Here is a 16283-nt window from a genome sequence, read left to right as displayed (position 1 = left end):
CGTAGTAGTTCGATTGTTCCTGCCAAGGCAGAAAATACTTTTTTACTATCGCTGGGGGGTGGTGGTGATGGTACTACGACACCTTATCGAAAGACACTTTATCGAAAGACACTTTATCGAACGACACCTGATCGAAACGACAGCTGATCGAAAGACACTTTATCGAACGACAGTTAATCGAGCCGACAGTTGATCGAACGACACTTTATCGAAACGACAGCTGATCGAACGACACTTTATCGAACCGACAGTTAATCAAAACGACAGTTGATCGAACGACACTTTATCGAACCGACAGTTCAAGCAAGATTTTAGCGTGTTTCTCAAACATTGGAACCATGAGCCATTGTGATGTGCGGTCTTTGTAATGGTGTGCATTAATGAATTGTGATGTATATATCATAAAGTTGACGATTTATATTTTATATCTATATTTTATATTTGTATCATAAAGTGTTCGATTTCGCATGGCGGCCGGCCCGCCCACATATTAATAAGATATCACAAGAATACGCACGAGAATTACTAAGTACGAGATTGTCTGTACAGTAGACTAGACTAGTCATTATAGATACAAAGAGTAAGGAATTGAAGGCAAAATTTAATAGCAAGGGGCATGTCGCTGTCTGACTTTTACACAAAGTAGCTTCTTGAAAGTGGTCTTTATCCCAGCTTGACCGACAGCGCAAAATAAATAGCTTCGATGCTTGGTAGCACGTACACATGTGAACAAATGTTTTCAACAATGAAATTCACGAAAAGCAAGCTAAGATCACGCATTTCCGACGCCTATTTAGAAAATGTTCTGGCTCTTGCTTCATATGACTTGCCACCAGATGTTGAAAAACTTTCACAAAGCAAGCAGCATCAAGTGTCACTTTAATGCTGTGTTGTTGAAGTGTGAACACAAATATTTTGCTCTTTTTGTGATTGGTACGATTGAGATTGCAGCAATGTGGTGTAATATACTGAAGTGAGTGTGAATTATAGTATTAATGAGGCATCAGGTAAGTAATTAATGAGGCATCAAGTTGTCAATGAGGCAAGTTGCAAAATAAAGGTCAAACTTTGCAAATTTTAAGGTCAAAGTTAAAAATTTTTGGGTCAAAAAACTGGTTGCCCTATTTATGAGTTATATGACTATTATAATTACATTATTTGATCATATTGTGTATACTTACATTTCCACACTATTTGATTTTAGACATCTTAAGAATTCTTGTAATTTTTTCCACGTTAATAACGATTGTATACATATCGAAATGGAATTCATTTTAAGTGATAAAGGCAAACGAAAGTTGGCCTTGGACGGTTTCTTGTACGTTCGTGACAAAACAACAAATGGCGTAACTTACTGGAGACGTGAGGACTACCTCAAATGCAAAAGCCGTCTATCCACAGCCGAGGACGACAGCCTCAAGAGAGCACCATCTGAACACAGTCATCCACCAAACCCTGCACGTGTTATAGTTGCAAGAGCACAAGCCAGCATGCGAGATCGAGCAATCAATTCAGATGAACGTACCTCAAACATTATTCAGAGGGGAACGCAGGATATATCCTTAGCCACCGCTGGTGCTCTCCCTAAAGCAACATCATTAAAGCGGATGATACAGCGAAAGCGCGTATGTCCAGAAGGAATCGGCTTGATGGATGAACTCCGCGTGACACCGAGGGGAGAAGCCTTCGTTATCGAGGAAGACGATGAGAACGAATTCTATATGTTTGCGTCTCAAAAGAATCTGGATATACTGAACAAATGCGCTAATTGGTTTTGTGACGGTACATTCGATGTTGCCCCACTTGGATACCAGCTGTACACGATACACGCGCTGGTCGATGAAAATCGCACGGTGCCACTCGTATACACCGTTACCGAGAACAAATCTGAAGCTGTGTACAATCGCATCTTTGGTTTATTGGAACAACAGCGACCAGGAATAGCCCCAGAAACCGTAACAATAGACTTTGAAATGGCAGCATATAATGCTCTTTCTTCCAGCTTCCCTCGGGCAGAAATTCTCGGCTGCCTTTTCCATTTTGGCCAATGTAGCTTCCGGAAAATTCAGGCTCTCTCTCTGCAGCGGTGGTTCAATGAAGATGCAGAGCACGCCCTTCGCATAAAATGCTTCCAGGCACTGGCATTCGTTCCGCCTGAAGACGTTGTACAACGGTTCGAGGACTTCCTGGCCACGTTCAGTGACGACGATGAGCAGCACTTGTCTGAATACATTGACTATTTTGAAAATACTTGGATTGGACGATTGTGTCGCAGGAATCGTCGTCAACCTCTATTTCCTATCCGATGTTGGAATGTCTTCCACCGGGTTCAAGATGACCTTCCACGAACGAATAATAGCATTGAAGGATGGCACAATGCGTTCAGCAAGCGTGTCTCAATATCCCATCCGACGCTTCGCAGACTCGTCAAAAAAATTAAGCAGGAACAAGGTTCCAACGAATTGTTAATTGAACAATTGAGTGCTGGAATCGATGGCCCACCACGGAAGAAGCGCTACGACGCTGTCAACCAACGTCTGAGGAGCATAGTTGAAAATTATGACTCAACAAATATGGACATAAAAAGTTATCTTCGAGCAATTGCACACAACTTGTGATTAAATGAATGCGATTGAAATGTGCACTTCGTCAGTTGTCGTGCTTTTAACAGTGCATGTTGTCAGTTCTTTTAATAAATTGTCGTTCTTTTAACAGTGCATATCGTCAGTTGTTTCAATAAATTGTGGATCTTTTAACCCTATCCTAACCAGGCTCGCGAGTTTACTAAAAAAACTAGGTGTGGCCAACCCCGCACACACATTTGCAATCGTTAATTACTAGAAACCTATGCGTCGTAGACGATGAGATTATTACAGGTTAGTAGAAACATCATCTGGCTTCCTGTATACATCATAATTGTAAAACTAAAGAAAGTGAATTTAGTGTAAATTAGGTATTTCTAAAAGTGACACATTTCTATAAATTCTTCTTGTTACGCCGCGCCCCCGCTGTGAAAAGAGAACGAAAAAGAATAGTTAGTCAAGTTATTGGTGCGTAAATGAGTAATACGTTTCAATGCGGAGAGAGAGCAAAATTATATAAATATCACAATATCTCAAAAATTACAAAATCTAACTTTATCAAACAAACATGGACAGATAGCTGAACATCACAATGACCCATTGTTTCAATGTTTGAGAAACACGCTAAAATCTTGCTTGAACTGTCGGTTCGATAAAGTGTCGTTCGATCAACTGTCGTTTTGATTAACTGTCGGTTCGATAAAGTGTCGTTTGATCAACTTTCGGTTCGATAAAGTGTCGTTCGATCAACTGTCGTTTCGATCAGGTGTCGTTTCGATCAGGTGTCGTTCGATTAAGTGTCTTTCGATAAAGTGTCGTTCGATTAAGTGTCGTTCGATAAAGTGTCTTTCGATAAGGTGTCGGGTCACGGGTGGTGATCCCTCCTCGTCGGCTTTTACTGTCTGAGCGGTTGTCATCGGGATATCTCGTTCGTTTCGTTCGTCTTCTCGCCTTCTCTTTGGGCATTCCTTGAATTTATGTCCTTGTTCTGTACAGAAGGAGCATGTTTGAATTTGTCCGAAATAGCTTACCGCACATCTGATTTTTCCCAGGTACAGGTACGATGGGAGTTGGTGTCGTTCCAACGTTTTCTTGTTCACTTTGTAGATCCTCCTTCCATCTTTGATGCCGTATTTATCGACGCCCAAGCGTGCTGGGCCTTGAATCTCATATTCTGCAAGGATTGCATCGATGTGTTTTTGTGGGTAGTGGATCGGTACCCATCTGATCGTGAGGTCTATCCTTTCGTCTCCGTGGGCTATGGTACTATGACACCTTATCGAAAGACACTTTATCGAAAGACACTTTATCGAACGACACCTGATCGAAACGACAGCTGATCGAAAGACACTTTATCGAACGACAGTTAATCGAGCCGACAGTTGATCGAACGACACTTTATCGAACCGACAGCTGATCGAACGACACTTTATCGAACCGACAGTTAATCAAAACGACAGTTGATCGAACGACACTTTATCGAACCGACAGTTCAAGCAAGATTTTTGCGTGTTGTTTCTCAAACATTGAAACAATGAGCCATTGTGATGTGCGGTCTTTGTAATGGTGTGCATTAATGAATTGTGATGTATATATCATAAAGTTGACGATTTATATTTTATATCTATATTTTATATTTGTATCATAAAGTGTTCGATTTCGCATGGCGGCCGGCCCGCCCACATATTAATAAGATATCACAAGAATACGCACGAGAATTACTAAGTACGAGATTGTCTGTACAGTAGACCAGACTAGTCATTATAGATACAAAGAGTAAGGAATTGAAGGCAAAATTTAATAGCAAGGGGCATGTCGCTGCCTGACTTTTACACAAAGTAGCTTCTTGAAAGTGGTCTTTATCCCAGCTTGACCGACAGCGCAAAACAAATGGCTTCGATGCTTGGTAGCACGTACACATGTGAACAAATATTTTCAACAATGAAATTCACGAAAAGCAAGCTAAGATCACGCGCTACGACGCTGTCAACCAACGGCTGAAGAGCATAGTCGAAAATTATGACTCAACGAATATGGACATAAAAAGTTATCTTCGAGCAATTGCACACAACTTGTAATTAAATGAATGCGATTGAAATGTGCACTTCGTCAGTTGTCGTGCTTTTAACAGTGCATGTTGTCAGTTCTTTTAATAAATTGTCGTTCTTTTAACAGTGCATATCGTCAGTTGTTTCGATAAATTGTGGATCTTTTAACCCTATCCTAACCAAGCTCGCGAGTTTACTAAAAAAACTAGGTGTGGCCAACCCCGCACACACATTTGCAATCGTTAATTACTAGAAACCTATGCGTCGTAGACTGATGAGATTATTACAGGTTAGTAGAAACATCATCTGGATTCCTGTATACATCATAATTGTAAAACTAAAGAAAGTGAATTTAGTGTAAATTAGGTATTTCTAAAAGTGACACATTTCTAGAAATTCTTCTTGTTACGCCGCGCCCCCGCTGTGAAAAGAGAACGAAAAAGAATAGTTTGTCAAGTTATTGGTGCGTAAATGAGTAATACGCTTCAATGCGGAGAGAGAGCAAAATTATATAAATATCACAATATCTCAAAAATTACAAAATCCAACTTTATCAAACAAACATGGACAGATAGCTGAACATTTTTTATGAAAAGTCACCAAATTTTAATTTTCTACAGCAAACAATGCAACGGTACGCCACGTTTTGCTATGACTGTGTGCGGGAGAAGCAACAGTCGATTCGATCAACTGTCGCTTTGATCAGTTGTCGTTTCGATAAAGTGTCGTTTGATCAACTGTCGGTTCGATAAAGTGTCGTTCGATCAACTGTCGTTTCGATCAGGTGTCGTTTCGATCAGCTGTCGTTCGATTAAGTGTCTTTCGATAAACTGTCGTTCGATTAAGTGTCGTTCGATGAAGTGTCTTTCGATCAGGTGTCGCGTCACGGTGGGCTATGGCATACTTTACTTCCGGCCTCTTTCGAAGTACTTCTGCAAGTCTAATAGCATTGTTTTTTCGGTCTAGCGTAATATTTACCATGTTTCCCGGTCTCTGAATTATTCCTTCGATGTAATCAAAGGATATCTTGGATTCTTTTAGCATCTTGTAGATGTCTTCCCTCTTGCTATCGTTGGTCAATTGGATGGTCACCTCGCAATGGTTGCTGTATTCTTCAGCCACATCATTGTTCCATTGTCTTTTTACTCTGTCTGCGTAGGTGAGGGTTTCGGCCATTCTTCACCTATGCTTCACAGAGATCTAATTCTTCACTTTTTCTTGGCACCTTTCTTCACTTCTTGACGGCTTTCTTATTTCCTTTGCTGGAAACCATGTTGTTGTTGTTGTGCATGTGATTTTATGCTGTTCAAACGTGATTTTATGAACATAAACGTGATTTTATGCTCGTTCAAAGTGGAAACGTTATGGGCCTTGAATCTCCGGTCTTAGTCTTAGCTACCGGTCTTAGTTAAATTATAAAACTTTTTAGTTGTGGTAGGCTAAGGCAAGTTGAGGCGCTGTACCTTGCATACTGTAATAGGCCAGAACCGGAGAACTAGCCTGTATTGTCTGTAACTCAAAAGATGATGTTTGATAATGATATGTTAATGCGGCAGAAAAGCTCAGTGAGATTATGTCGCAACATCACAAGCTTTAAAGAATTGGCTTCTTTAGCCTACGTCAAAATGCAAAAGTTAACGAAACTTTCTTTCTTCGCAGCCGTTTTTATCTTTATGCCAACCAATTTGCACCAAATAAACAAAGAAAAACTGTTTAAACACTAATTCATGATAAATAAACAAAGAATTGAGGCTTCGGTGCAGGCCATATGTTTCGTCTTTGCATGCACGATTTCTTCTCAAAAACTTCTGTACTTTCCATTCACGTGTGTTGCAGTGTATATAGCTTTAATAAGTAAGGCGTGGGCGACGATCGTAAACTGTTTTTATAGGCCTACGTGAATTATTTAATTACAAACAATGAACATCTGATTTGAAAAGGGAATAGGTTACAACTGGATCTAGTAGAAGTAAAATACTGTTAAAATGTCTGAACGTCGTTTTTTGTTGGTGGTAACTTTAAGATGAATGGAGACAAGGCTTCACTAGATGTTATCATTAACAATTTAAACACAGTAGATTCACTTAATGGTAAGTCATGAACATAACTTCAACATAAGATTGCTGGGGATGTAGCAAGCATGCATACTGTCCACACAAACTTATATTTCTTAATTCTTTCTATTTAAAAAAAAAATTGTTAACGTAGTATTTCAAAATTTTATGGTCTTTAGCTAATTAACATAACTTCACTTATAATCTGACTAAACTGTGTCATATTTACTTACAGATGTCGTAGTAGCCCCACCAAGTCCATACCTCTAATAGTGTCTGCCCAAAATTGCTATAAGGTTGCAAAAGGTGCCTACACTGGGGAAATAAGGTAGTTTTCAATAGGCATGTTTTCAATGAGAAGGATGAACTCATTGGACAAAAAGTAAGCTCGAAATGCTGAGCTGCATCCAGTGCAAATTTTTTCCTACAATATTGCAATTTGCATTTAAAGTTTTCAGGTTAAACATGCTCTTCAGAGTGGACTGAATATTATCCCTTGCATTGGGGAAAAACTTGATGAACGTGAGGCCGGTGTAACAGAACAGATTGTGTTTGAACAAATGAAACACATAAAATGTTATTATTTGCAATTGCCTGTTTTGTATGCAATTTTAATGTAATTAATGCATAGTACTACGAATCTAGTCGTCATGTGTATATTTTAGATAATGTTGAAGACTGGAGTCGAGCCGTTATTGCGTACGAGCCTGTGTGGGCTATAGGCACTGGAAAAACTGCCACCCCTGCACAAGCACAAGAAGTTCACCAAAAACTTCGTAAATGGCTCGCTGACAATGTTTCAAATGAAGTTGCTCAATCAAAACGTATTATTTATGGGGGTGAGACAATAAGTATTGATATTTTCATGTTCACAATCAATCCATTATATGACCAGTGTTGTAACCAAGTCAGTGACTGGAGTAATTTATATGACCATGCATTTGTACTTCATGCAGGAAATTGGCAAGAACTTGCAAAGGGAAAGGACATCGATGGCTTTCTTGTTGGAGGTGCTTCTTTTAAGCCTGATTTCTTGGAAATTGTAAAAGCAAATGCATAAGTTATTGGGATACTGTCAGTTTCACTAAAGTTTCATACGTATACTTCTCGTTGTTTGTTGCAGTCAGTTAATTATGCATAGCCAGACACTCTTTGCATATGAAATGAATGGTGTTGTTTGCCAAAATACAACACAATTGCCTTGTGTTGATTGCTTTATTGAGAATGTTTGTCGTAAGTGGAATGATTGATGATTACACAGAACTTGCATACAAAATAGTTTATAAATATAAATAACACTAAGTACGACGAAGGCAGATTAAAAAATATTTAAATACCACTTCGGTTAACTCCTATACTGCAATATAAATCCACTGACAAACGGCATACCGCTGGGTAATTTCTTTTGATAATTTACATAATCTTGCCCAAAGAAATTTAGCAGTGTTGATTCTTCGTAAAATTTTCTTTCACTGAAGAACTTCCATGATGCAATTGTCACGCAACAGACAGGATTACAAAGCAATATCTAAAAGGTTATTTATTATTATCCATCCTACAAGTACTTGAAAAAATGAATCTTTAGGCGTCCCCATAGAACCACCAGCCTGTGTGGATATGCTCCAAATAAACCAGCCAGTATACGATGGATGTCGAACCAAACCATACACACCACTGGTGACCATGGCCATGGCTTTCTTCTTTTTGGTACTGTACAATGTGATTAAAACCTTTTCCTGCAAGCATCGACATAATATTACCAAATTAATCGATTCATGTTTTACCCATAGCACACTACTTCGGGTTTGTTGGCAGTTAGAAGATAAAACAGGTTTTCCCAATTTATTTGTAATAAAAAAACTCTCAATTTCTGTAATGCAGTTTTCGCTAGAAAAAAAAGGCCAGAACCCCTTTGTAGAGATGCTGACAAGTTTCAGGTTACCTGCTGTATACATGGTGCAATGGGTCTCGGTTTCAAATCCCTGTTCCTTTTTCAAGAACCTCAACCTGATGCTCGTTTAAATGCGTTAAGTCATCGTTGGATGCTGTTGCCACTCCGTAGCTCGCGTCCTTCGACACTGCACTCGGTGCTAGAGGTTCTGAGTTCGATCCCCGGCCGTAAGCCATTCTAGCCCAATTCATGGCCATAAGCCACCCTAAAACAATCCATGGCCCTAAGCCGCTCTTTGTCCTATCCCTCGGGCATGGGCCACTCTAAAATCTTTAAACCCTACCCCCCTAATCCTTTCTCTAACCCCGACCCCAGGTAAGTCATGTAAGTTATGTAAGTTAAGTAAGTTAAGTTAAGTGCATGTAAGTTAAGTCATGTAAGTTAACGGCCTTAAGCCACCTAACTACGTCTGGAACTCAGGCGCCGGCCGGGGATGCGGGTTAAGTGGCAGTAATAGTGGAACATGTTTTTTATTTGGTCAGTGATTTCGAACGATATACATTTAAAATTTGCAGTAAAACAAAAAGTTAGTTTAGCTCGGTTGTAAAATCTTTGCCCTCCAGCATGAAGTTTGCGGGTTCGATTCCCGGCCGAGCAGCAGATGCAAAGAAAAACGATTACCACAACCACAAACACACATATTTTTATTTTCTTAACGATCTTTATAAAGTTATATCTTAAATATTTCGAACTATATCACCAGGACCATATCACCGCGACCGTCGTCGATAACTAAAGTCTACACTTGTACAGAGACGCCACTGAAATATTGACTGGAGCAAGGATCTCTTCGTCAGAAAAAGCTTTCTTTTGAAGCTTTTAGCACAAAAAAATCACTTGTTTTAAATATTGTTTATGGTGATCTTCGAGTTGTGGCGTCGACGCTGAAAGATACTGGTAATGTTAATTGACAAGCAACAAGTGCGTAAACAAGCTGAAATTATGCTAATCGACTCGAACAATCTAAAAAAGCAAACGCATTTGATATTCCAAAGTAAATATTATTGCTAAAAACGCTTATTTTAAATTGAAGTTAACAACTTTCCGATATCAACGCTGAAGAACTCTTATTGTTAGATGCAAAACCCATTAGCCTTATTGTTTTAAGCCCATATAACAGTTTGGGTGACAATTAAACAGGTGAGCTACATAGGCCTTTCCAACCCAATTAAAATATTTGCTATTAGCACCTTTTTCAAAGCATTCAGAACTATTTGCTTTATCCAAAGCTCATTCACTAGACAAGAGGCGACGTATAACAAGAAGTTAAGAGCCATGATCCACATCAAAATGTCGGAACCCATAACTGGCACGATTCCGCTGGCGCTCCAAAGCACTGCGCACAAACATGAGGTTGGAACAATTGCCTAGCCAACTGTGTAACTTTACGTCATGATTACGGAACGTTACCTGTAGTAAAACCGACATCGATGACAAGAATCGCCATCGCGAAAACGCTTCCATATTTCGAGTTGTTCTTAGTTTCAACCGAGTATGACAAAGCTGCATAGATACTGCTGACAACCATACCACTTCCAAGGCCTATTGCACACATCGAGACAGCCGTGACTATAGAGCTGAATAACAAGAACTTTCTCAGTGATTTGGAATTGATTGGCGTAGATTTATGCTTGTGACCAAACACTAAATCTTGTTAATTACAAAAGTACGGCTTTGTTGACCAAGTCTAAATTTTAAACGTTTTTTTTTGTTAAATCACGTCCAAACCTTGTCCATACTGTTAGCGAGAATAATCCTATTATAACAATCATCAATTCCAGCGTTTCCGCCATCCAAGGCCAACTGCTTATAGGCAAAAAATAAGCCATCGTTGCACCCAACTGGAATCCAGCCATCCCAGATGCGAGTGCCAGATCTGGGGACAGTTACACATAAAGACGCCGGAGTTACTCACCTTGTTGGAAATAGATCTCTACAGTTTCTTAAAATGTTTTTCTTATAAATAACGAGCTAACCTAAACTGCCAATAAGTTACTTTAAGTATAAAACCCATTTAGCTAATTTTATGTTGTCATACCTAGGGGTGAGTCGAAGGAATTAAAGCGAGCTGGCCAACTTGAGAATGAGCTGCACAAGGACCCTAACACAAGACCAGTTATCATAAGGCCTTGTAGTGCAGCCAGATTGTAGCTGTTGGTAATGTCCACAGACATCTTATTTTCTCGTTCTTTCGAAGATTGTTTTTTCTTTAGAAACCACAATCAACATATTCAGTGGGTTTCATCATTACTGGAGCAATCAACCATTGAACTCACCTTTTCTACTCTTTGAACCTTCAAACAGTTGCAGAAAAGCTGGACGAATCCGAGCAAAGCTACCATTCCGGCGTAACTGAAAAACGTCGCATGTCTATTTTGACAAATGTCCACTAAACTCCCGAAAATTGGCCCAACTTCAATAACAAAGTTTATTGTCATTCATTGTAACTATATGCTTACTGAAGTTTGCAAATTGATAACTATCGGCGACTAATTAACGTCGTATACTTTGTAACGCTTTTTTCCCAATTAACAGATTAAAATACTTGTCTAAGACTTTTAAAAGATGTGTACCTGCTGTGCCACTTGCTGCCACAGCCAAAGACAACCCAAACGCCTTCTTCATTTCCGTTTTGTCAGTGAAGGTCCTGGTCAACATACTCATCCCACTCACAATAATAAGCGAAGAACCTGCGCCGTGTATAGCGGCCGACACAAATAAAACCAGAATAGAAGAAGCCAGTGCATATCCTAAAAGAAGGAATAATTGGGTTAATTAACACAAAGTTAACAGCAGAGTTATTTGTGGCTGATATTTGTACATTCGTTCTTGTTGTGTCAAGAAGTAAAGAAACGTTTTATTTTAAAAAGAAGAAGAATGATAATTAATTAATCATTGGAAAGTTAAATAAATTATCTAATTTAATTTCAGTTTTATGAAAAAATTTTTTTACTGATCATTCAGCTCAAAATAATTTTTTTTGTTTCATAAATATTACTAAGCAAGTTTAATTTTTTTCGTGATCTGAGGAAATAATAGGTTAATACGAAACAGGTCAACCACAGTTCAACAAAACCAACCTATTGCCGTTACAAAGACAATCAGTGTCCCAGCAAACATGGGAGCACTCTGCCCGATCCTGTCGACTAATGGACCAACCAAAAAGCTGCCAAACATTCGGAGTGTCGGTATGAAAGCGGATATGGCGATAACATTCAACTTCTGCGTCGCAAGGAAAGTCTTCTTCGCTTCTTCAAATATATGTGAAGTATTTGCTTGCAAAGTAGTGTTCAAGCTTAGAGTTGTCGCCTGCGGTATAGGGTTTGTGGACAAATGGATTTTCCAGAGAAAGTTTGGAACAAGATGGACTGTAAAATAAGAAATTAGACCTTTAATGCAATCACTATAATAAATGAATGCACTGTAGTGTAACTAAATCTTTGGGTCACATTAGTTGTTAATATGAAACTCTTCCCATAAAATGATTCGAAAAGAAATAATATTTATTGCTGATTTCGAGATAGCTAGGCCTGACGACACTTAATTCAATTAAAATCGGAGATGTTTGGCAAAAGCAGGGTATTGACGCAATTATCGTTTAAAAAAGAGATTAGCGTATCTGAAACGCAAGAAGCTAAACTTGAATCAAAAATTTGCGAAAGACAGATGTTTTATTTTCGCAATGTTTTACGAGTTCGTCACAACTCAAATCGATAGAAAAAGATATTTTATGGCACTGATGGATCTAAGCTTATGAAGCAGTGAATTTAAACATTCTTTGGTATTACCAAAGTACCGGAAGGAGACCACCACCAAGTGAAAAAAAGAGGCAATGCAGCAACTATCATTAGCGAAGCCGGTTTATAAGTAGACTGGCCATCATGATCTCATGGCTACTTAGAGTTCATGATTACTGCTCACAAGACATTTGTTTGATGACGTCACGAAAATGCACCCAGCACGATTTTCAATGCTGTTAGTAATATTGTACCAAGAAGAAAACCTAAAATAAAAGACACAACAAAAACACTGCTTGCAAAATATATGATAAGTTTTATTAATGGCGTGGTGTTGTCTTCGTGCAAGTTCCTATTAACGGCACACAGTTTTATTTTTTTAAAGATCTTTATATGGAACGGATTTGGAACTATGTCATCAGGACCAATGAGCAGGGGCAAGCTTCGTCGGTACTTCGCTTTGATCGTTATAACTGCGAGTCATTACAACATCGAGTAGTGGCCACGGGCTGTGTGTCTGCGAGCCCTTACAGAGCTTGAACCACTTCGCTACACTACCGACATTTTAATGGTCGAAGCTCACTGGAAATCTGGTTTGGAAATTAGCACTCACTTAACATTGATTGAAGACTGGAATCGATGAAGAATAACCAGAGCACCAGACATATAGCTGAGCACCTGCTGCTTCTGATTTGTTCCAAGACATACATTTCGTCACTTCACCTTGTGTCAATGCTACAGTATCTTAGCTTAATGCTTCTGAAAGTTAAAATATCACCGGTTTAGTTTTATGTTATAGTGAAGAAATTGAAAATAGTTAACTTTGTTATTTTTGTGGTTATTTTTTATTTTAGGTTTACTTTTATGATTTGAAAAAAACTAATAAACATTTTGTTTAAACCTGAAACTAAATTGTCTTCGTCATTATTACATTACTTTTTACAAAAACGAATTTTTCCTCTGTTTCCTCTACAATTCGACAATGGTTTGATAACTAACAACTTATGCAAGTTGTGTGGCAGATATAATACATTACTAGCTGACTGCAGCAGCTAAACCACAAATCGTCCAGTCGAGTAGGACACAAACGTTATTTTTGTTTCGTATCAATCCATCCGCGATTTATCTGCTCTCGTCGGGACCTGAAGTCACAAACAAAAACTTAATCTTGTAAAGCGAAATCAGCATCGACCTGCAGCACATCTAGTTGATCTGTGGTGAGCCGCATTACTATCAGCTTATATGCAGCAACTCAATGCACTAAGAGTCTTAAAACCGGCCTTTTCAATTTTTTTCTAAAGAACCCGGATGCGTTGGATGCGCAATTCGACGTTTCTATGATGAGCGACAATTACTCAATATTTGCGGAGCGAGAACGACAGTAATCCACAGGCAGTAATTAACTGGACGCACAACCGAGCACTTCACTCATCACCCTTCTAGTTTCCTTATAAACCAGATAAACCAGCTGTCGGAATAAAGTATTTGTGTTTCCATATCACTGGTTGCCTGAAACCGATTTTTACTCGCCACACGCACAAAAACACCCGTTGACCGCTGTTTGTTGGTTGTACAGTGTCATTGTCCGATACCAGCAAGCTATTTTACTGTTTGTTGGATAACGTATTGCCACTGGCAGAAACTATAAGCCACAAACTGTACAACTTCAGTGCGACTTAAACTTCAGTTTTGTTCGTAACTACCCAGTCGCCATTAATCTGCACTTCTTCGCAGCTCAAGTTGATGATCGGCTTGATGCCTGGCACCATAACTTTCAACAACATAAATTAATCTCAAATCTCAGGCCCGATGCCTTCTAAATACAAAGGTAAGCCTATACCCTTGCTTTACCAGTTATCTCCTAACAATTCACTCTCATGCAGGTAATGTTAAAAGATTCACTCTTATCTGTCAAACTCACCTTTAAAGTACGACATAATCAGTTGGTTACTTTGATGAGTTGTGCGCCATAACACTATCAGCTATAGACAGACTCTAACTCCAAGCAAAAACAAACAAAACGTGTCGCTGGCTGCTGTTCTAACTCTGTTATTAAGATTAACCTAGATTCAGCGTATTGAAACGACAGTGCCAATGAGTAACATCTGCCCAGTGTTGCAATAATGAGCTAGAAGGCTGGTAGACTGGAACTGACTTCAGCTCGTCGAAGGAATTGAAAAACACGCCGCCGGCTGCCGTTCTAAATTCCTTTGTTTAATTAAGGTCAGCCCTCAACCGTGATGCAGTGTGGCTGACCGTTCTGATGGGCAACATATGCTTCGATTTCAATGTAATGATGAACAGATGGTAGCTTGTGGTCCTCGGAATTGATTGATCTTTAATGAGTGAATTGAAACCAAGCGTTGTTGTAATTATTTCGAACTACAGAGTAATTCGGGCAGCGCCGAATCAATAATAATACTTTTTTCAATTTCTCAAACGTAATTAAACCTTCGTGCACATCTCCAGCTGATTACAGGGAATTAATACATCTCAAGCCATGCCAATTATTTCTGGAGAAAACTTGCTGTGATGGAGTAAAGAAAGTTTTGCTAAATATTCTTCTATCCAGTACACATACCAGCTCTTTTTGCACTTACATAGAGGCGCCAAGAAAGTTGCACAAAGGCTAGCTCGGTAACCGGGGCTCGAGCGATGAGGAATCACCGCCGGGTTAAGTCGTGCGATAAGAGGGTAAGAGTCTGTGGATACACCGATACAGGTTATCCTACCGTGCCAAACTACACGTGAATATAGCGTTGAAATTTTTGTATCTAATCATGGATGGACACAGAGCTACGCAGTTTAAGCAGAAACAAAATGCAGTATTGCAAACACGATTTATTGTTACGTAACAAAACAGGAAAATAACACTTGTATAACGTAGTGCACGCCGATACATGGACATCAAATAATTAAAAACTGTATAATGTAAAACTGTAAGGTTTGGTGCAAAATAGCATGGTGACGTTATAAGCAAAAATAAAGCACCGCGTTGGTCAAAACATTTCACAAAAAGAAATCTAGGAATTAAAATACTTTAATTTCGCCAATAACAGTGGCAGGTGGTGGTGAGGTTGGGCAAAGTACTGGAACTGTGATGAGATCATGACAATATTGACAAATTTCTTGACAAACATTTAAAGCAGTCAGGTTTAAAAAGATATAGCTTCAACGAAACCAGTTTGGATGTTACTGTCGTATTTATGATGTTTCCTATACAACCGCTCTGTCAATGCACAAGGAAATAGCCTTACTCGGAATTGTATGCAATGTAATACTATGGAGCATCGCATATATATTGCATGTGGCCCTCTATGGAAATATAGTTTAATAACAGAATGCGACGATTAAAGATTTATTGCAAAGCTCGGGATAAATGAACGTCATTTCAAAAGATAAATCGCTAGCTCAATTAACCCGTCCTTATAACTTATAAAGGAACCGATATGCGACGCGCATCTAGGAACTTATGCGGTAAAAATATTTTCAAAGCTAAGGAGAGTAAATGGACACAATTAATACACGGCCCCGGAACGATTTTAATACATTTCGTCCCGCATGAATCAAACTACAGAGTACAGACCTATCTATAAGGTTATCTAAATAAACTGATTATATATCACTGAATTTAATGATGTTCCATGGGCCACAGATAATGATGTTGTGGGCCACATCTGGCCCGTGGGCCTGGGTTTGGACCACCCTGAAGTATAGTATAACACATGCAGAAAGCAGTCAATAGATTTAATCGCCGCATATATGGCAAAATATCATTTAGAGTTCAAGAAAATCCAATCAACATATGTGGGTTGACAATATGATAAAGGTCTTATCCAAGACGTCGCTACAGAAAAAGTATAAACTATAAATCGTTCCGGTCCAGTGCGCATGTGATCTTAGTTTGTGAT

The 16283-nt window shown here is 39.0% G+C and overlaps 1 protein-coding gene and 1 pseudogene across 2 annotated transcripts; one reads left to right on the top strand and one right to left on the bottom strand.

Annotated features, from left to right (window-relative positions):
* The first annotated feature begins 6632 nt into the window (after positions 1 to 6632).
* On the top strand, positions 6633 to 7762 carry LOC143471409 (triosephosphate isomerase B-like; annotated as a pseudogene). The gene is made up of 5 exons (XR_013119544.1): positions 6633 to 6720; positions 6920 to 7066; positions 7143 to 7260; positions 7350 to 7532; positions 7635 to 7762. The product of XR_013119544.1 is annotated as a triosephosphate isomerase B-like (transcript).
* Positions 7763 to 9089: 1327 nt separating this feature from the next.
* On the bottom strand, positions 9090 to 13127 carry LOC143470747 (synaptic vesicular amine transporter-like). The gene is made up of 9 exons (XM_076969020.1): positions 12986 to 13127; positions 11716 to 12003; positions 11209 to 11385; positions 10912 to 11048; positions 10674 to 10842; positions 10364 to 10511; positions 10046 to 10212; positions 9826 to 9971; positions 9090 to 9519 (listed from the first exon to the last, which is right to left on the bottom strand). The coding sequence occupies exons 1-9, from the start codon at positions 13080 to 13082 to the stop codon at positions 9478 to 9480; spliced, it is 1371 nt and encodes a 456-aa protein (XP_076825135.1). The 5' UTR covers positions 13083 to 13127; the 3' UTR covers positions 9090 to 9477.
* Positions 13128 to 16283: the final 3156 nt, after the last annotated feature.

The sequence above is a fragment of the Clavelina lepadiformis genome, chromosome 9 (assembly GCF_947623445.1).
Source record: "Clavelina lepadiformis chromosome 9, kaClaLepa1.1, whole genome shotgun sequence".
Taxonomy (NCBI): Eukaryota; Metazoa; Chordata; class Ascidiacea; order Aplousobranchia; family Clavelinidae; genus Clavelina; species Clavelina lepadiformis.
This window is presented reverse-complemented; position numbering and strand designations above follow the sequence as displayed.